Source organism: Zootoca vivipara, chromosome 1 (genome assembly GCF_963506605.1).
Source record: "Zootoca vivipara chromosome 1, rZooViv1.1, whole genome shotgun sequence".
Classification (NCBI taxonomy): domain Eukaryota; kingdom Metazoa; phylum Chordata; class Lepidosauria; order Squamata; family Lacertidae; genus Zootoca; species Zootoca vivipara.
The window spans coordinates 70,386,473-70,409,027 of record NC_083276.1 but is presented as its reverse complement, the minus strand read 5'-3'; the positions used below and the strand labels follow the sequence as shown (position 1 = coordinate 70,409,027).

The following is a 22,555-nucleotide window of genomic DNA, read 5'->3' as shown; positions in this document are numbered from 1 at the left end:
GCAAATAGTACAGAACTGGGCAAATAAACGCCTAAGCAATTCCCACTCCCTCTCTGCACCTAGGCTAAATGCAGATTGACATTACAGCAACACAAAGCACATGTACATTGTATAATTTTTCCTTGGGGTTACTTTAAAAGTGGTAAGGATAGTTCTGTAACTGACAATTTAACTCGATATTATAAGCACAGAGGTGCTGCTGCTCAGTATTTCTTTCTTTCTCCTTTCCTGTTGTGTGTGAGTCAGAGATAGATAACCAACGGTCCTGCAAGCAATTTTTGCTAGGCCCAACTAGGAGGCAGGGCTGGAAGCAGAGGACTGCTGTAGGTAGTTCCTTAATAAAACAATTTCTCGTTCAGCTCATTAAGCAGAGACCATTAAGCTTGCTCACTTATGGAATGCTGAGGTTCCTCATATGAGTTCAGGTCCTACCTCTTGAAGTTTTCCAACCAAATCATCGTATATCCCAGCCTTAAAATGGAACATTACACCCAAATCCTCTCTGGAGGGTCATGAGAATCCCCAGGACAGTGAGGTGGGGGAGAGTGGGATTGGCAAACAGGAATGCTTGCACTGATGAAATAATTGGAAGGGTGTGGCAGAGAATTCCTCCCAGTTGCTTGGATTATTTGAAGTACTCACATAAGGGGGCTGTGGAGAATAATTTTCTCACCTGCTCGCTCCCCCTCCCGCACCCCACCAATATGCCTTTCTTGATCGTTCAGGAGCCTTTCTGAATGGGGTGCGTTACGGCTGATAGGGGAGGTGGGACCTACTCAGAATTGGTTTCAGGCAACTTTTGTGAAGAGGGGGCTGGAAAGTATGATGTGATGCAGCCCCGTTGTTTGTTGTTTCATCCCTGCAGCTGACAGCAAATGGTGTGAAGTGAGGCACAGGACAACACACAGTGCAGTGACTTAATATCGCTCATTGTATTCATAGAGACATTATGAGAAAGGAAGGAGACCTGGAACAACAAGAGCTCTGTCTGTAACATCTGGTTAAGTGCTGAAACACAGAGAGATTGCTTTTGCAAACATTTTACAATATCACTCTTAGTGAAGGTAGAATATATGAATCTGCAAATCAGTATTTTTAGTTATAAGCATGCATCAGCTCCTACTTCCATCTCGGGGTTCAGACTGCACAGATTATTTGGAGCATCTGTATTGCCAGTCAGCTTAACTGCTGATGTAACTATTATTAACAATGGAATGGGACAATCAGTTAAGCATTCCTGATTTTTAAGAGAGAGAAAGAGTAGTCCTAACTATTTTTAAATCAGAAGTAGGCCTGTTTGATTTAATTGAGACTTAATTTATGGGTGTGAATTTCAGAACTCAGAATATGAACCCCATTTTAAAACTGGGTTTCATTGCAAACAAGGTCCATACCTATTTCATACCTCAGGCCTAACTTGGAGTAGATTCTCAACTCTTTGAACCAGCTCTCCTTGCCACTTCACCATCCTCCTCAAGCAAAGCTATTCTTGAAAAGGTAGGAAATGGCTGTAGGGAGAGCTCACTTGAGATAGGAGGGGCCTTTTTGATTGCATTATTAAGGCCTGGTGGGTGCATCCTTTCCTGCTGTGCTATATAGCTGATGCAATTCCACCTGCCTCTCAAGTTAATTTATTGAATTGGGAGCCACAGGAGATTTAAATCCCATGCACACTGGCAGGAAATAATGCTCAATAACATGTGCAGGAGCACCCAGACCTTAAGGATAAAGCCTTCAAAGCCTTTTCTGTCTCCAGTGAGTCCTTCACGCTGCCAGTTTCTCCTTCATAAGGGTAAGTTTTTGGGGGAGTAGGCATAGCTGTCAAGTTCTCCCTTTTTTCAGGGAAATTCCCTTATGCTGAATAGGCTTCCGTGCTAGAAAAGCGAAAACTTGACAGCTATGGGGAGTAGGACACTAAGAAAGAAGACTGGGACACACACATCTCCATACAAGAAATCAAGAGACACTATCAGAGTTCAAAAACACATTCTAGCTAGATAAAAGCACTTGGCGGTTTGATAGCATGGCTAGTGTGGCCTAGAGAAGGGGTGTGACCCAAGAACAGTGCCTGGAGTCAGACAGAGATGTCTGCTGGGCCATAGGACCAGTCGTACTTACCGTCTCTCCCGGTATGCCCCACGGAGGACCTTAAGGTCCATAAACAGTAATACCTTAGAAGTCCCAGGCCCGAAGGAAATCAGATTAGCCTCTACCAGAACCAGGGCCTTCTCAACACTGGCCCCGACCTGGTGGAACACTCTGTCTCCTGAGACCAGGTCCCTGTGGGACCTGATTTCTTTCCGGAGGGTCTGTAAGACAGAGTTGTTCCGCCTGGCATCTGGCCTGGAGCCAACCTGATTCCCTCCCCCATTTTCCCTTTCTTTTTCCCTTTTGTATGAGGCTGCATTTTTAAATTTTAAATTAACTTTGATGTATTTAGTCTTGTTGTTGAGTTGTGTTTTAACCAGTTGTTTTATATTTGGTGTTAGCCGCTCTGAGCCCGGCTTTGGCTGGGGAGGGTGGGGTATAAATAAAATTATTATTATTATTATTATTATTATTATTATTATTATTATTCATTTGGCCCCTGTATATTATGTAGTTTTATTGCCAAAGTGAAGCTTGTTAGTACCTGTAAACTGCACATATTTGAAACTACCTGGGAAGTTGCTGAAAACACTTTGGAGTATCTAGAGTATGGGTGTTACTGTTTAATTACTGTTAAAATAACTGCTGCAGAAGTAGCAATTACCCATGCCTTGTCAGGGTGGTTTTAAATGGAAAGGTCTCCTCTAAAGTAATACATTTACAGATCCCAATGCATGATAGTAATAAAAGGTTTGTCCAATATAAAGTTTGTCCCACACAATTCATCATCAGCCTATTAAATCCTAGTACTGTATCCTGACATTGGCAGTGGCCCAGATGCAACCAAGTGAAACAGTACTATAATATTAATGAAAGGAAAGGAACAGTTCAGGACGGATGGGAGGTCATTGTGTCCATAAGGTGAAAAGCTTATACAATGAAATAATGTTTCATCAAACTTTTGCTGCTTCTATATTTATTTACCAATATGAAATCTTTGAAAATGCTTACTTATAGTTTAGGTTTCAGATTGGCAGCCTCTGTTTAGCTTACAATGTCAAAAACTGTCCCTTTTCCTCTTTCCTTTCACTTGCTTAGGGGCTATTTCAGTTGGCTCAAACCTTTCACTCTCAAGACCAGTAGAACTAGATTAATTTAAGCAGAATTAATGTGTTACCGTTTTGTGAGAATTAGTCTGTGTGAAGTTTTGGCTGAACTATATAAAATGATACACTTCTCTTATTTGAAACAAAGGGTTAATCCCAAAGTGTTTGGCTACCGCTATGGATCATGCTTTTGTGCATAAATAAAACTATGGGAACCACATGAAAGCAGTGGTTGGGTTACCACACAACTGGATATGCTTAAAACTGAATGCTTCATAAGTCTAACTACTGGGGAGCTGCAAACTTTATAAATAACTTTGCAATTGGTTAAAACCATATTAAAACCAGATGAACAAAGACACAACGTGTTCTATTTAAAGTGGGGGGGGGGCAGTTCAGTGAGTGCAATAATCTTGATGAAAGTAATCTGACTGGAATAGGTCTATAATTTAGAGGTGATGGCAAGTGTGGCAGTAGTTCAGGATTTGTGACTATTTGCTCAGAGGTGTGGAGGGACTTAAATCAAAGTCTTCCTTAACAGAGAAGCAGATGAGGTTTTCCACCCCAAAACAATGTAACTTGGGGGGGGGGGGAATATCACTATTAATTGTCAGTCCCACCGCTCTTCCTCCCACCTGCAGCTTCAGTCTTCATTAAGTAAAGTGCTCTCCAAATTCTTTGGTTTAAAATAATCAACATTTGTTCTGTTCTGAACCTTGCACAGTACATTTGGTAAATATGGGGCTGAATCCAGAGAGCCATGTGGGAGGCTGTGGGGGAAGGAGGAAACATGTATTTATGGGAATGCTGTAACTCTCTTTGAACATCTTAAGAAAGAATGCCTAATTCTCTTCAAAAAAAACCCAAGGCAGTGCAAGGAGGCCAGTGGCAGGTGGGGAGGCTGAAGCAACCATACTGGTCGCACAGCCCTAAAGCCACTGCTGTACTCGTTTCCCCTGTTTTGGGTGAATTGAGAAGAATATATACCTGGCCCAACCGGGTGAATATCTACATCCTTTGTTCAACTGATATGGCATTTGGATTGTGATGGCCATTCATGAATCCACTTAATTATTGGAGTCATGTGTGACTATCATAAGCCAAACTTTGGATGTCCCACACATAGGGCTGTATCCAATCCTGCAGCTCTGCTGGTACAAGGGACTTCTCTGTGCAACAGAACTTCTCAGACTTTTCTTCCCACCAATCCCCTAGGTGTCTTCAAAATTAGCTCCACAGGGTTTAGGGACCCTACAAATTTGGGAGGGGAAGGAAACACCAATGGACACTGCATTGGATACAAACCATCATTTTGTGTTTCTCTTTCCAGTTTTTGTGAAAGATATGTCATGAGTCCACATCTTCTAATCCTGACACTGACACTGACACTGACACTGACACACACACACACACACTCCTGCACACTTATATAGACCAAATCAATAGTAATCACCACCACATTTATCAATTTATCAGTAGCTGCATGGAAGGGGCAGCTGATGATTTTGTGTTGAGGCCTATTACATTGCTTGCAAAAACAAAAACAAATCAATTAATAGACAACAATTTCCACAGCACTTACCTTGGTCTGATAAGAATCCTCACATGTCCATTTTTAATGACTCTTGCTGTGCCTAGAATATTGCCAGAGATTCCAAGCATAGAGTGATTTAATTTGCTAATAGCCACTGCCACAAAGTAATGGAAAGTCTTTGGACAATGCACAAGTTGACCTTGCAGAGAAAAATGGAGATGTTTGTAAGTTTTTCCAGAGCACTGTTATTTGTGCACTAGTTTGGAAAGCAAATCTATATGCCTGAACCAGGCACAACTATGTTGTCATGGCTACCTTAAGCCACTTGCTTAAAAGTCTGGAGTTTTTGTCCTCCATTGTTTTAGGATTTAATGCCCACAGAATTCTGCTATGAGTGTAGAAATGACAAGCACTTTTTTCTAGAAAAATATCTAAATAGGTTTTGAAAATATCCCCCTTCTGTTCATTTATTATATCTGTACTTGAACAGAGGAACATACATACATTTGTTGTTTTTTAGTCATTTAGTCGTGTCTGACTCTTTGTGACCCCATGGACCAGAGCATGCCAGGCACTCCTGTCTTCCACTGTCTTCCCACTGTATTCCCCTTCCGTTCATTCTGTACTTGAACAGAGGAACATACATACACACATAAAACATTTTATTTGTATGCTGTCAAGGTGGCTCACAATATGAAAAAATGTACATAATTACAAATATAACAAAAGTAGTCGTAAACAATAAATAAAACACACAAAAAGTACACAACCAAACTGGAAATTTTCCCCATAAATCATAGCAACTAAAAATAAAGATACAAAATATGAGCATCAGTAACAGCCACAACTGTCCCCCCCAACAGCCCTTTAAACAATTCCCCAACCAAAAAGTCTGTTCAGCAGCCTTGGCTTATGTAGCTGGAGTCAGTAAGGGTCCTGCCTTCCCAGGCCAGTTGGGAAGGTCTTCCAGGACTCAGACCCTCAGGAAGGTCTAGGGAAGGAACATGCGGGAAACAAGACACTGGTGTTACTGGTTTTTTGAGTGGGCTTAATATGCAATAACTTAACTTTAATGTATTGTGCATGTAAAGACAACATCCTGGAATTGTCTGCACACTTTGCAACTGGAATACTGTCCACAGAGTGTGTAACGGTCCCAAAGGCATTTACGCTGTGGCTTCTGTAAATGACCCACATTAACAAGGAGTCTCAAAATTGGCTCGTGAAATAAATGTTGGTAACTACTAAGTTAGACTCTTGAAATAAAAGGTATTACATCACTGTCCAACTATGTATGCCATTTTCCACTTCAGCGTCTGCATACATAGCAAGGGGGGGTGAACATGTTGAAATAATTTGAGGAATGGTTATAGTCTGATCAGTCTTGGTAATCCAAAAGGGAGGGGGCCTGGTGTATTATTACATTTCATATATTGTTTTTCAAGAGATGAATGCAATCAGTCATCTTCTTTCATATGGTTTAAAAACACATACACAAACCCTTGCCTTGCTGGCAAATAAACTGTTATTTAAGTACACGATCCACTGCTGTACTGAAACAGTTTTGCCAAACTTGTCCAAGTATTCTCACATGCTTAAAGATGGTATAAATATCATTTATAGCAAGCCGTTTACTTCAGACTATATGGAATGGTTTCCTGCTCCCCTGATCTAAGTGTCCCAGTTTACATTATGGCCTTTATGGCTTCTGTTTGATGGAGTGATCAGTAAAAATTTAATGACACTATAAAATAATAAAAATGTCATTAATTTACCACGGATCTTGAATGCAGTGGTTGTAAAGTTACATTAATAAACAGAATATTTTTTACAACAAAAAGCATTGTTACGTGGGAAAGAATAAATAACACACATAAATTTGGGAGCAATTTTACTGTTAGCGCACACATTATTATGGAATAGCCAATAAGTGTATAAAACATAGTATATAAAATTTTATGAAAATATATTGTGCACATCAAAAATTCAGCTTTTACCTAAGTGCAGAGAAAAGCCATTATTATGTGCTTACTGTTATCATTACTTTTCTTCCCCGAGATCACAATTTTATATTTATTCTACTTAGCTGAAGTTTCCGGCAGCCTCTCTCTCTCTCCCCCCCCCCACTCCGATTTTTCCAGTGGATGAGCAGGCTTCTTCCCCTACTTCCTTCAGTTGACTACACTAGTCCATTTCCCTTTTACACACAGGAGGAAAGCATTGATCATTCCCACCACAGAAGTGTGGAGGAAGTTATTAATTTAATGCAAAGTTAAAAATAATGCTTGAGTAGAAGACTGGTTTGGTGACTCTGGAAATAAGGGGATAATAATCTCACAGTCCATCTGTCATCACTGGGGTTGCTCCATCATTGACTGTGATAACATGTGAATATGACGGATGGCTCAGCTTTGTGGCTTGGAACATTTAACATTCATCAGTGCTCACTAAAGGAGGCTTTATCATTTAAATATCTTTATTTAATATGCAACATCTACCTCATAGATCATCATTTCAAAGCACTTAACCAACGGTCCTGCGACACAGTGAAGCAGGCTTTAATTTTTTCCCAATAACTTTTATGCTGCCTGCATGTTTGTGCCTGACAATGCATAAATAAGTGCCTAATCGTGTCACTGAATGGAAAATGAAGGTTTGGTTGTTAGTAAAACGAATCCCGCCCCAGTGTGTTGTCATCCCAAAACCACGAAAGTAGCAATATCTCCAAGAAGCCAAGAGTCCATTTTGTACTTAGAGATAGACCGTGTTCTTTAAAAGCATTAGCCCTCTTGGTTTTCCAGTAATCATGATCCGAGTTAGAATTCTGTTCTGTGTTCATTATGTCCCATGGCATAATGTACTTACTTTACTCAAGATATATGCTCAGGATCTTATGCCTACAAGAAGCAGTTTAATTTGAAATGAACAAAAAATGAGCTCAGGGTTTTCTTAGGATCAATAAGCTATCTCTATGGTGTGTAAGACAGGTGTGTGGTTTTTTAAAGTAATTTTTTAGTGTGTGTGTAAATTTTCACAAGTACCGTATATTTCACAAGTACCGCTATTTTCAGACATGAATATGTATTCATATGGACATGCATGCTTATAAATAGGAATTTAAATAGAATTTGGGTAGGTGCATGAGAACAGTGTACACAACTGAACATATTCTAAATATACAGACCATTTCCTATTAATGAATTTGCAATTTGTTCTCCTTTATAATTTGCTTAGTTTAGTTCAATTACAGATGCATTTATTTACCTGGCTGTGATCCCTATGTATGTTTACTTGGAAATAATTCCCTATGTTCAACTGGGCTTTCTCTCAGGTAAATATACATAGGAGTCCAGTCTAAATTGCTCTTTCCTTCAGAAATACACTTAGGTTTGTATTTACCAATTATGTTGTAATAGTTTTTATTTAATTATTTACAGCTTTCCTGAAAATTAGTTACTATTGCTATGAGGTATACTTTTAAGTGGAAAAATGCAACCATACATACAGAATTGTAGCAGTCAATATATTTCAAAAGAATGAGACATTGAAGGTTATTACAGAATCATAGATTCACCTCAATTCTTTTAGGTATTATTACCATGTACACTTCTCTTCCTCCCAGTTCCTGAGCCTTATCATGTAATTTTCCCTTTTCTCTTTCAGTGTCAAAATATTGATATTCTTTCAGAAACTTTCTTTTTAACACAGAATATTTTCTGGAGAAAATCAAAGAGAATGAATGACTAGAAGGATACTTCAAATGTGCATATTGATACATAGAAGGTTCTGTTGATTTTTTTTAAAAAGTGGAATGCTATTTCCCCCCTTTTCCCCCTAAAGCACACACTTTTTTTGCCATGAAAATTGCAGGTGTCACATTAACACTCCTTATAGAACGATTTTAAATGCAAATATTAGAAAAAAAGAAATAAAAGAAACACAGTACAAAATGCCAATTACTTCCCAACTGCAGGAACTTAAAGAAAGGTCTAATCCAGGCATCCCCAAACTGCGGCCCTCCAGATGTTTTGGCCTACAACTCCCATGATCCCTAGCTAACAAGATCAGTGGTCGGGGAAGATGGGAATTGTAGTCCAAAACATCTGGAGGGCCGAAGTTTGGGGATGCCTGGTCTAATCCAACTCTTCTATTTTAAATGTGGGTCACCGGGGGACAGGGTCATTCCTTTGCACCAGCAAAGCAAGATCCGTTCTGATAGTGAGGTATTACTATTGGACCTTATAGCATTCTTCAGCTGAATGTTGTGCCTGCCTGCCTGTAACAAGTAGTTATGTTTCTCAGTGTTCTTTGTTTCAGTATTTTTGCATATCACAACAGCATTATCTTCATACATGTTATAGTGGGAAATTAATAATGGCAATATAGTTTTTCTTCAAGAAACATTGAAATTGGTTGAATGTTAGGTTATGCAAGCAGAGTGATGCAGTAAAGCGGCTTCTCCTTCATGGCAAGCACGTGTTGCGGTGGGGACAACCATGACATCCCCTGTTGCTGGGCGGGTTAGAATAGTTGGCCACTCATTTGATTGGGTAACTTCAGTTGTTGCTGGGAAAAAGTTTATGTTGCAATAATTTGATCGACGTTATGGTACTTTTTAGTCCCTGTGCGCAGCGTTGAACTTCTTCTTTTCGCTGTGCGCATTGGATCACCCTCCCACCCTCCCTTTATTTAGGGCTGTTCTTGCTGGCCTTGCTATGCCTGTCATGGGGTCGTCTGCTTTTGGGGCAGGGGCCCGGTAGGATTTTTCACCATTTGGCTGATGCCATTTGATTTTTGCCTACTGCATAGCAAAAAATCGTCACAACTTGTAAGGTTGCGGTTAGGCATTGGTTAATTGGTTAATTTGGTTGGTGGAGGGGTATGGATAGGCTGTGCCTGCCCCTCCAATGCTGCTGTAAGGGTATTCTGTTAAAGGAATACAGGGGCACGCCATGCTCCTGTCTGAACCCCTGTCACGGGGCTAGGGCCACGCAAGAGCCCCTGGGAGCATTTGGGAGAGGTGAGAGCCTGGCGCATCCAGCTTTATTCTCTCCCCAAATTGTTTACCTTACTGATTTCACTGGCTGCATTGCGTTGTCAGTTCTGTCCCCAGCTGGGGACAGATTTTCTCAATCAATGCCTAAGCAACCACTCACATACTGTAATTCAATAAAGCTGTGGCCAAAAATTATGCCAAAAACAAAACAGAAATTTGGTGTGAATTGTGTCTTTATTTGAGGGGTGTCCTGGGGGTCCTCGACACGCAAACAACTGTACTTCAATTTAGTGTAATGTTGGTTCCCACCCCCTGCCCTGCCTGTTATTATCTAAACATTTTAATATTGCTGCAAGTCACCCCAATGTCTGCCCAGCTGTGCAAGATTCCAGGGGTCTTGGTAAACCAGGGTTTGTGTTTCTGTTGGAAAATTAAGGCACACAAGAGGCTGTAGTGTCTTAGGAAATATGGTTTATTTATACATATTTACAACCTCCATCTAGATAGAGTTCCCAACACTAGCATCACAAGAGAGTCCTTTGTTGCCCTCCTAAGCAGCCAGCTCAAATCTACAAGTAGATGAGTCAGCCATGCTGTCTGTTCCTGTGGCAACGTCTTCTTCTTCAGCCACATATGGCATTCTCCCCACTTCCTGCTTCTTCTTCCCAGAAACTCCTTGCCAACCCCTCCCTTTTTATTAACATCATCGCCCACTGCCACCCTGGCAACCTCTGTTTGACTAGATATCAGCACCTTTGTACTCCTTAACAACTTCCCCCGACATGATGACCTGGCCTGGAAAAGAAGCTTAGTCTGCATTTTTACACGGTCCCTTAATACTCCAAATATTAGCTAAACAATATTTTAAGAATCTAAACATATTCTTGCAAACTTGGTTACAGAGAACTAATTAGTAAGCAATGGTTTTCTGAAAATGATCCACTAGAACAGCAAATCCCTCCTGGGATAGCTCAATTGGTAGAGCATGAGACTCTTAATCTCAGGGTAGTGGACAAAAAGATTCCTGCATTGTAGGGGGTTAGACTAGATGACCCTCAAAGGCCATTTCAATGCTACAGTTCTATTATTCTAACCAATGCAAAGAGATTTGAGCAAACGAGTCAGAGCCACTTTGCTTGTTAAGACCAATACCAGGTTCCTTAGCAATTCTTCAGGGGATAAACTTGGTACTGTTTTCCTTCTAATGTGTAATATGCTCAGTACAGAACTAGGTCATTGAACAATAGAGTGAACAGCAATCAGCAATCTTCTGCTGCATAATGCATCAAGTATAACGTACAGAAAACTGTTCACAAAACTGAAAGCTAGCATTTCATGTCTGTAAATTCAAGATGACATGACATTTAATAGTTTCATAGTAATGAACAACAGTGTTTTGTTCATTCTCAACACAATGCCAAGTTCAGTCTTAAGAAGTATCAACAAGACAAGAGAGAGAACACATTGTTTTTTTTTCCACGAGAACAATACATTAATGATAACTATTTAGCACGTTGCTGCAGACAGAGTACCACTGAGGCTACCACTGTCAGAAGATATGTGCTGCCATATTGTTTCAAGGCTCTTGTCCGCTCATATTTTGAGGACATAAATTGTCTCTTGATCTAGTTTTACAGCAGAAGTTTACAGCACACAGAAATGTTGTTTATTCTGGGAACAAACACAGCCCTTTCTTTTTCTTGCTCTCTCTTTTAAAATTCCCATTGAGTTTCAGTTCAAATTTCTAGACAAAATAATAGTACCATTTCTGTCATCTAGTATTCCTTCTTTGAAATACTTGTCTTTGAAAGCCTCTTGCATAAAATTCAGACTTGTGTTTTCTCAAGGGTTCCAATGCAAACGCATATCTCGATGAGAGGAGTGGTGGTTGTGTGGTGATTTTTCCATTAAATTAGCGAGTTTTAGTAGAAAGTGCCTTTTAAGTTTTGAATTTTAGCATTTTTTTTCAAATGCCAACATCTTTCTCCCAAGGTCATTTAAGAAATATAGGACTGTGCATTGTTATTGGGCATTGCCCACTGTGGGAACAGGATGGTGAACTAGATGGACCATTGACCTTGTGTTCTTAGTAATTTCTAGAGCTTCTGCTGCAATCTCTTATTTCTACACCACAGTAATGCTACCTGCCCTACTTTATACTTACCTGAACTGTAATGGGTTGTTTAAAGCTCTTGCCTAGAAATAATCGATTTATTTTTTCACACAATTATTTGTTTCATTTGTAGTAAAATACGTAGTGGTTGTGGGTTTTCTTTTATTAAGAGATTTAGTGAGTCAAAGGTGTTATGGTAATAAACTAACTTCCAAAAGGCAGTTTGTACATTACCAAAGTGGTGGGCATAGCTGCCAAGTTCTCCCTTTTTTAAGGGAAATTCCCTTATGCTGAATAGGCTTCCTCGCGAGAAAAGGGAAAACTTGGCAGCTATGGTGGTGGGGCTGCTACGTCCACCTATCTTCGCTCTTATATGAGAGGAATGTAGGATAGGATAACTTTTCACACTGGCATCACCCTTTCCCTGCTGCTATGGGAAATAATCATCTTGTAGACACCTTCAACATGGGCTCATTACTTTAAATTTAGTAGCACAGGAAGCAAGCACCACAGAAGCATCAACCATGGTGCTAAGATAACTTAGGAAGTGGCTTGAATATTAATTCATCATACATTTAATCAGTACTGGAGGGGGATTGAATATTTGAAAACTAGATTTTGGACACTAAATACTAAACTGATACCTGCAGTTAAACAATATCTGTGTTCTTTCTGGGGAAAAAAAGCATAACCTGTGTCTCTTACTAGTACTAGCTCATGCTTAGGTACCAACTGTGGGATTGGGCAATGTAAGGAACAAAGACTTGGCTACCAATATGACTTGCAACCTCTGTTAGATGGACAAGAAAATTTGGAAGTGGAAATCAAGAAAGGACTGACCTATTAGTACGGAGGGCAGGGGACGTGCAGATGGGAGCCAAAGGGGCAGGGAAGTATAATAGAAAATGAATATACTCAAGATATTCAGACATGAACAGACTGGAAATCTTAATGTTCCTTTCTCTTCAGCAGGAAAGAACACGCTATGAGAATTTAGGCCCACAGCTATCAGGGAAGCCCAGTGAAGATGGAAAACTAGGCCCAGGAGTCATTGATCTTACAAGGCCAGAAGATGCAGAGGGTGAGTTACTGTAACAAATCTATTGAGCCACTGAGCATTGCTTTCCTTGAGCTCCTTAAAAGTTGGATGTCTTAAATGAGCATTGTGCAGCTATATCCCCATGCACAGCTTTGAGGCATTTTGCATGGATTCTAGTGACATGTGCAAGCATAAGTTCTAGTTGTAAAATGGTTCCATACAATATGCATTCTCTGCTCTCATTATTTACTCTCTGGTTCAACTCTTCTCAGAAGGCTCTCTTGAGTTAGTTAGTTAGTTAGTTAGTTAGTTAGTTAGTTAGTTAGTTAGTTAGTTAGTATGTCACCTCAGATGGGTGGCATGTGCATTTAAGTGCTCACACAACTAGTGTAATGTTTATATGGTGGCCCGCAGATCATATAGCAGATTCTTTGAGTAGGGACTTCTGGTTTTGGAGCAACCTGCAGTCATGGAAGCTGACTGGCCATATGCTTTACTGGATATATTGGGTAAAACTCATATGAGCAGTGAAATGTGCATATGGGTTGGCTCAGATAATGCAGAAATTGTCACCTGTCACCTTCAGACATATGAATAATCCCAGCATTACCATCCTATGCTGCCCCAGATCCAAATAGCTGTAGATAAGTGAAGGCAGTAATGCTGAATTCAGTCAGAGACTACAGATGATCACTTCCTCACATATTCATAGGCAATATTCAGTAATCAGCAAGTATGACCCCTGGTCATCTTAAGAGACCCTGCAGAACTTTTAAGTTTGTTATCATTACTATAATGAAGAAAAGAGCAAGGAAGTGGATTATCCAATTAATTGATCAATTGCTGAATTAATTACAGTAAAATTTTAATTGGAGATGCCCAGTATGAAAGGATGTGGAGTGCTGGTATTTGTGCCAATTAGTTCAAGGAACATGCTATCTTTGCAAAAACATACTTGCACTGAGATCTGAAGGGTTGTAGTTAAGATTCTGTTCAAGCCTATGGAAGAATTCCCATTGATTTCAATGGTCAAGGACTGCACACTGTAATGTTTATTTTAATTAGTTACTTGGATTGATCAGTTAAAAACAATGCCATTAATCAACTAAAAGCCTTTAATTGGTTGACAGCTCTGTTGGAAATTACGTTGCTAATTGGTCATATTTCAGGTTAGATTTTTCTCATTGTATGCATATTATTTCCAATTTTAATTGTTTAAACTTTTTATTTCATTGGATTTTTAAATACAAAATAATACTGTAATAATAGAAAAGAAATTAACCAAACAAACAGCACAACAATATAGTCCCACCTCACATATTACTTTTGGGATAGAATAATAACTTTATAATCTTTGGATAGGCTTGTACATTATTTGCATTATGTGAAACGAAGAGAATAAAACATATTTGTACTTGCTTTTCTGGCAGGAAGTTACCTCAGGGCTTCCCTAAATTAACTCATTTCCCTCTCACATCCTTTCACTTTCTACATTTGCATAACACATTGCCTTATGTTATTTTGATGATTGTAGTGACAGGATAGCCTTTCAAATAGTTCCACTTAGTTCAGCTAGCTTCGTCAGGAAGAAGTGTTCAAAATGGCATACAGTGGTGCCTCGCTTAACGAATGCCCTGCTTAACGAAATTTCCGCTTAACGAAAGGATTTTTCGAGCGGAGCTTGCCTCGCTAGACGAATGCGTTTTATGAAAAATTCATCTAGCGAATCGCGGTTTCCCATAGGAATGCATTGAAATTCAATTAATGTGTTCCTATGGGCAAAAAAAAAAATTCAAAAAAAATTCAATGCATTCCTATGGGATTCGCTAGACGAATTTTTCGCTATAAGAAAAGACCCGTGGAACGAATTAATTTCGTATAGCGAGGCACCACTGTACCTGAATCTGGTGTCCTCCAAATATTGTTGGGCTCCTACTCCCATCAGCCCTAACTATCATGGCCAATGGTTAGAAATTATGGAAGCTGTAGTCCAAAGCATCTGGAAGGCACCAAATTGGGGAAGACTGGTTTAAAACAAATCCTTGTTTTAGGATCTTAGAAATCTTAGAAATCATATACTGCGGTGGGTACTGGAGGAATGCTCTTAGAACAGAGCTCCATGGATCATAAAAAACTAATAGCTCAAGGTTGTATTTTTGTTTCATTTTCAGCATGCCAGCAGTGCTTTGGCCATTGACCGGAATTTGGCTTTTAAGTATTTTCTTTTATAGAGAAAAATTACATGATTATAAGTAATGTAAAACCATTTATTTGGCTCTAATGTGATTCTAAGGCTTCATACACGTTTGCAGCAGATTAAAAAGGGTAGTCATTGGTCAATATATGCCATGTCCATTAAAGCAAATTAAACTTAAATGTTCTTATACATATGGTTTAGAGGTGACCTAACATGAGAAAATGTTGTTTGGAGCTCTTATAATTATTATCCTGTAGTCTTTTGCCTAAAAGGCTGTAAAGGAAGCTCCAAAAATTAGTATTATTAACATCTACTGGGGTGAAATTATGTTATGTTCTATTAAGAATTTTTTTACAGCTACATTCAAACTTGATGTGTGTATCATGTTCTGCAGCTGCCCTTCCTAATATAAACTGTAAAAAGCAAGTGGAAATACGAATTGAGCTTTAATTTTTAAAATGTGGAAATTTTCTTAAAGATCTGAACTAGTCTGAATTTTCAGGACTAGTTAGTTGGCTGCCATGTGTGTGTGTGTGTGTGTGTGTGTGTGTGTGTGTGTGTGTAAATTTGCACATAACACCTAATTTTTCCCATTTTCCTATCTATATAATGATTCTACCTGCAAACTTTTCGTATAGTGGTACAGTGAGCTGGGAAAGGGGGAGATTTGAACTGGATATAACCCATTATCCATGTGTCTATGCTCTGATTCTGGTTCCTCCCCAAACTGCTATGGGGGGGACGGACTTATGTGCACAATTATTTTATGATAATTGGGACTGGATAATTTTTGGGATTCATTGGGAAAATCTGCTTCTTAAGAATGGATGGATGAATGAATGAATGAATCAATCAATCAATCATGGAATTATCAATTAATGTCTAGTTTGGTCCTTACCTGGAAGAACTTCCTTGCAAATGCATTATGTTCTATTGGTGAGATTCCCCCCTTCAAACATTTAGCATTTCTCAAAGTCTAACCATACATAAAAACTGTGTTTGCCTTGTGGAGCAAATGAGATGGGAGTGGGGATTAGACTAAAAGCTAATGTCACAGAGGCACTGCCTTCACTCTGCAGGTGAAGTCCTATTACTTCAGGTGTAGACTCAAAATGTAAGAAAAAAGGTTGCTTTAAACAACAGACACCTTTAAATATGCAATTCATATGGCCAGAACAACCCTACTGTAGACATGCTCACTTTGTTATGTATAATGTATAATTTTATTAATACTTTAGGTAAAATTTAAAAGGGGGATTGTAAGTTTAACAAATGAACTGTGCCTTTATAAGCCAATTCCCGGTTAACAGTTCTAGTTATTAAATTTAACTTAATTTATATATGGGGGGGGGGGAATCATCAATCTTTTGTGGAACCTGAGGAAAAGGCAGCAGTAGTTTCCTGTAGATGTGAGTAGATTTATAATATTCCAAAAAAGGAAAGATACTACCCCCACTCAGTTATAAGAAAAAGCTCTCTAACATCTGCATGTTTACATCATATTTAGTAATATATTTCCTATTGCAGAAATACATGAAAGCCAAAACCGCTTAAAGTAATTTTGAGGCTCATCAGTATTGGTAGAAGGTCTAGTTTTAAAAATGTGTTGGCATTGATTTGAGCTGAGCACTGTCAAGTTCATTTTGCTATTTTTAGAAGGACAGCCATAATTTACTTTCAGGATAAAACTAATACCTGTTAGTTTCTTCTTCAGTTTGCACCCAAAACTATCTTTTTATGTTTTCTTTTCATGAAAAGTAGGCCATGGAGGAAGCAACAGTTGGCATACTTTGAAAGACATGCAGGGCTGGCCCACCCATGAGGCAACCTAAGGCACATGCACCACAGCTGCCACCTCCACACCCAGCTTCCTCCTATGCCCCATACGCATGCCTGCCTCTGTCACCTCCAAGTGTACTGGCTGAGGAGGTGGCTGAGCATGGAGGAGACCGCCATGGTGGTGCAAGTGTAGAGGAGGCAGCAGTGGCAAACAACCACTAGAAAGGCAGGCCATTGTGAAGCTGCAGGGGAGAGGGAGAGAGAGAGAGAGGGAGAGGGAGAGGGAGAGGGAGAGGGAGAGAGAGAGAGAGAGAGAGAGAGAGAGAGAGAGAGAGAGAGAGAATAAGCACAACCTGGCCACTTGTTAAATATTTTAAGGTAAAAATTCATATTCTTGAAACTGTGAAGCAAGACAAAGTACGATGTGTGACCTGAGGAGGCCTGAGGTTTCCTACTGAAGTGCTAAAGTTTTCAGCCTATGGAAGGTGACCAGGACCGTGTGTGATGGCTCCACCCTCATCCTTTCTTCATTGCCTGGGAAGTTCTGAAGAGGTTCCTAAGTTAAAAGCCTCCCTGCAACCAAATAGCCTGCCTTATCAGAATTCCTGACTGTGTGGAGACTTCTTAGCATGCTGAATGAAATGCACTGGGAACTTCAAAACCTCCCACTCAATGCAAAAATGTTTGGGGGTGGAGCAGGCAGAGCCTGCACACAGGGATGTTGGGGGGTTGTGCACAGCCTCACATCCCCTGTTAACGTTCACATTCCCTGTTCAGGCATAACACCTAACATCAAGGTGGGGGGAAATTAAAGGTTCTTGAGTGTTCTTTTCTCCCCCTCCCAATGATATCAGAACAGATGGTGGCGTTCTTTTTAAGGTTTAGAAGGTCTAAATCTATAGATTAAAGGTAAAGGTACCCTTGACCATTAGGTCCAGTCACGGATGACTCTGGGGTTGCGGCGCTCATCTCGCTCTATAGGCTGAGGGAGCCAGCGTTTGTCCACATACAGCTTCCAGGTCATGTGGCCAGCATGACTAAGCTGCTTCTGGCGAAACCAGAACAGCACACGGAAACACCATTTACCTTCCCGCCGGAGTGGTACCTATTTATCCCTCTACTTGGACTTTGACATGCTTTCAAACTGCTAGGTTGGCAGAAGCTGGGACTGAACAATGGGAGCTCACCCTGTCGTGGGGATTCAAACTGCCGACCTTCTGATCGGCAAGCCCTAGGCTCTGTGGTTTAGTCCACAGTGCCACCTGCATCCCTACTAAACTGTAGATTACTTCCTACCAAAGAAATGACTTTTAAATTCACATCTAGATTGTCAGGTAGACTTGTAAAAATGCTGTGGGCTTGTAGCTTTTCTGTACTGCTTGCAAGGCTATGCTTTTGAGTCATAGCTAGGTGACTCCCTTGGGGCTTTCAGAAGCACTTGGCAGGAAAAAGTCACATGCATTATAACAAGTGTCAAACTTTTCAAATGGAAAAGCCTCTTTTCTGAAGGTAACTGTATACAGTCGTACCTCGGTTTACGAACCGCTCGGGTTGCGAACAGTTCGGGTTACGAACTCTGCACCCCCAGAAGTGTTTTCGGCACACGCGCGCCCCGCGCATGCGCAAAGTGCAAAAATCGCAAAAAATGCGCTTTGCGCATGCGCAGAAATGGCGCTCGGTTTGCGACCTTTTCGGGTTACGAACCGCGATCCGGAACGGATCGTGTTCGTAACCCGAGGTACTACTGTATACTCAGATGCCCACAATGCTTATCACTGGCTCATAATATGTTAGACATAAGTAAGGAAAGAAGAAGTTACTAGCTCTTCTTGTTCAGCTTCCATGTAACTGGCTCTCAGAACAAGGAGTGCCACATAACTCAAGTGGTAGCAAAATTCCACTTGCAAAAACAATTCCCTTTGAAAGACAAAGAAAAAAGGTCAGTTTTTTACCTGTCAGGGGAAGGAGAGAAAGAAAAATAGTGAAACAGACACTGTGTCCTGTGCAAGCCGATCAATCATGGCAGCCTGCCAACAGAATCCAAAACTGTGAGGTAACTTGTTTAACACCCTACTACGCTGAGGTGTAAACAGCTGGAAGTACATGCATGACAAAGCATCGTCTGCTTTTGTGACAGTTTTTCATAAAATACAGGGAGGGAAATGACTCCTGTAGCCAGTATCTGTCACATATAAATATTTGGGAGAGTTGCTATGACAGTTGAGAGTGGAAAGGGGGTATACCATGAAACAGAAAAAGCCAGCTGAAGGCAAGGAAATGTTTCCAGAAGGAATGCTGAAAAACCAGGCCCTGTCTGCTTTGTTCTCCATGCACTCTTTACCTGTCTTTTGATAACCGAACAGCTAAACATTTGTTAAAGAAGAAACCGCATTTTAAAGTATTTAGGCCTCATATATGTAAACAACTCAAAACTGCTTCTTCCTACTTACACCACACTTAAAATATGCTACACTTTGGAAAGCATAGCAATTGCATTCCTTACACTAGGCAGGATACTGACGTTGGTATTCAAAAACACATGCCACCATGTGATGAAGTTCCCATTTTCAGATATACTCTTAAAGGAGTACAGTGCAGGACAAGCAGAACTTTTCAGTATCAGATATTTGCAGATAATAACACCATAGAGGCCCTCTGTTATAGCATACTTAGTATTATGATTTATCCAGCCCTGAGGCTGCAGTCTGCAGCCAGCTCTATAGGAAGTACTTTTCCACAGGCTATGCATCGCTATAGTTTTCAATATATTGGCAAGAATATATACATTTGCCAGTATCACTGGCATCAAAAAATATTCACAGTGCAACTAATCACTTCATACATGAGCATGTGTGTGCTTTTCCCAACATGGGAATTATTTCCTTATGGGCAAAATTTAACACAGAATGTCAATGTATCCATAAAAGGCAGCTTGGCATACATGCACAGGATCTCCCTGTAATTAGGAATCCTGTACAATCAGAGTTTCCAATGATAGGTCGGGGGGGGGGGAAGAGGACAGATAGGATCTTACAGGAAACAAGGAAATTTATTTAACACACATTTTAGTACAGGCACCCCCAAACTTCGGCCTTCCAGATGTTTGGGACTACAATTGCCATCATCCCTGACCACTGGTCCTGTTAGCTAGGGATCATGGGAGTTGTAAGCCAAAACATCTGGAGGGCCGCAGTTTGGGGATGCCTGTTTTAGTATGTTATTTTCCCTAATACATGCATATTTATGCACACTTTACCCTAGTATATGCATTTTTGTATATGTTACTTGGATGGAGAATGGCTTTGCAGGTTTTTTACAAGTGACATCTACTTGCACATGGAAATCTTTACATATTGCATTTTCAAACAGAAGACGTTGTGAGCAATGTTATTACATTTGGGGTAGTCACCATGAGAATGAGGCCATTGGGTTGTATCCAGTGCTACATGAGTGGAATTCTTATCACACAATGGAACTTTACTTTCCTCCCCCTTACCCACTCCAAAAATAAATCTGTGCTGTTATGTCCACAAATTCTCTTAAAAGAATGTGTGGGAAGTTCTATTGCTCAAATAGAAGTCTATTCTATTAGCAGAAGAGCAGATTTCGATACACTCCATGGTATTTGCAAGGTAGATCAAATTTGCCCCTAGGAAAAAAAGTGAGGAGTTCTGCTCAAAATATTTCAGAGTAATTTATAATGATGTAGGCATGTAAAAGCACCCCACTGCCTATACCTGCAACAAACCTTGCCTCATTTACGACAATGCTTTATACCATTGTTTTGAATGAAGGTTACTTTTTACTATTAATTTAATTCAAGCAAATCTACACTTAATAATGACAAATAGGTACTGATAGCTCATTCAAGATTCCTTGGGGTTTTATGGAATTTAACATGTCTAGCTGGCTTTGGGGAGCTAAAAATAGCCCATTCAAAATAGTTTCAGATATATGTATGTCACCATCCATCACTAATAAAAGCTGGAGGATGTGACAGATGTTTAACATGCTTTAATTTTTCTGTTACAGAGGAAAGTCAATTGCTTTTGACTTCTGCTTTCAAAGTGGTCAAGAGCAAGATAATTCTGTAGGTGTAAATTTTCTCATTGTGAAAGAACCTATTCTCAAGAGTGGGGTGGGGGAATGGGCAACCATATTTGCTAGGGTAAAACAAATGTAATTTTGCGACGACAACAATAAACACTTTGCCATCAAAACTGAGCTCAAAGAACAGTGGGAAATATATGCTGAAATCTAAGTGGCTAGAATTTCCTTCATTTTGCAAAGCCACGAGCCACATGCATCAGCTCACCGCAAAGTCATTAGGTCTTTTTAAGCTCAGATGAAAAACATTAACAAATACCACAAAAGGCTTTAGTATGGCCCCTTTGTTCATTCACATATGGCAGTTTATAACTCCTGCACAAGTTGGGCCGTGTGTTTGTTTAAGCAGCCTTCATCAGAGCAGCTTTGGAAGAACAAAAGCCATTTTGAGCGATCCTAAGCAGGAAATGGTCTAATCTAAACATGGTTTGTGACACTATAAGTAGAACAGAAAGGGGAGGGATTGATTAGTCATTAATGTCCAATTGACTCCATATGGATGTTGCAATAATAAGGCCTTTTTCAGTGCAGTAGCAGAGTTTATTGAATTAGAGGTTTATTTTTCCTCAGAGTTGACCTTAGGGAATTCCCTTCAGTTCTTCTTGTTGATGTTACGAAAGAATGGAGTCTGGAATAGGAAAAATAGATGACTTCTCTGCAATAATGCTGCTTTACAGTATTGCAACCAAGTGCTGATTTTTTTTTAAAAAAAATACACAGTTTCACCTCTGCTACATTATATATTCCAATGTTTGGATTTAGTTTGCATATTTTAGCATCTCTGGAAGTGCAATGTTTTACAGGTTGCTTAAATATTAAAATGGATTCCGGATCTCAGTCATAGTTTTTTTCAGGTTTAAACTAAGGCACTCTTCACCCAGATTGATTTGAGTTCGAATCCCAGCTTAATAATACCTTGTTTAAAAGGTTAGGGTGAAGGTTATCCTGTTACCAAATATGGTGTAGTATCTGGCAGTAGGGCTGCATGTACCCGTAGCTTACTCTTGTGCAGTCAGAAGCTCTCACTCTCTGGTCTGGTTTTTCTTTCCTTTTATTAATACTTGGAGCACTAATATATTTATTATATGTAAATATAATAAATATATAATAAATACATACTGTCTTGGCTGTGACTTCTGGAACACCTGCTCCCTGCCATGAAGGCTTTTCCCAACCAGCCTGGGACAATTGTCTCCTTTGTTATCTCATCTTTGACTTCCCACTCGAGTAATAGATTGTACATTTTAGAAATGATCTTATTGTTACTATGTAGCAGATGTTCTTCTAACAGCGATGGCTTGTCCAAGAATCCTCTTTGAATTTTGTCCTTATTGAATTTGCGATTTATCTGCTGGTATTGGATCCATCCCGTCTTATTTCGTCATATTCTTTTAATTTGAGCTTCCCTTCCTTCTCTTCTATTAGATCTTTGTATTTCCCACACTTCCCATCCGAATTCTTCTTCTTTACTGTTATTATTTCCACCAGTGACAGCCAACGGGGTTTTTTGGGTTCCAATAGAAAGGATGATGAATCCAATGGGTTTCCAGGTGGCTCTGCAGCAATTTCCAGCTGATATGACTGGTGCTCATCTCA

The 22,555-nt window shown here is 39.9% G+C and overlaps 1 protein-coding gene across 22 annotated transcripts in view; it reads left to right on the top strand.

Moving 5' to 3' along the window:
- The window catches only part of SOX6 (SRY-box transcription factor 6), a 420,354-nt gene that overhangs the window by 372,852 nt on the left and 24,947 nt on the right, over positions 1 to 22,555 (top strand). For 18 of the 22 annotated variants that reach the window (XM_060275933.1, XM_035120001.2, XM_035119983.2 and 15 more), the window contains one exon: positions 12,807 to 12,918. In XM_060275933.1, the coding sequence (XP_060131916.1) occupies positions 12,807 to 12,918 (112 nt within the window). The remainder of the gene's footprint in view (positions 1 to 12,806; positions 12,919 to 22,555) is intronic. The other 4 variants (XM_035119932.2, XM_035119915.2, XM_035120051.2 and 1 more) reach the window with 1 other exon arrangement.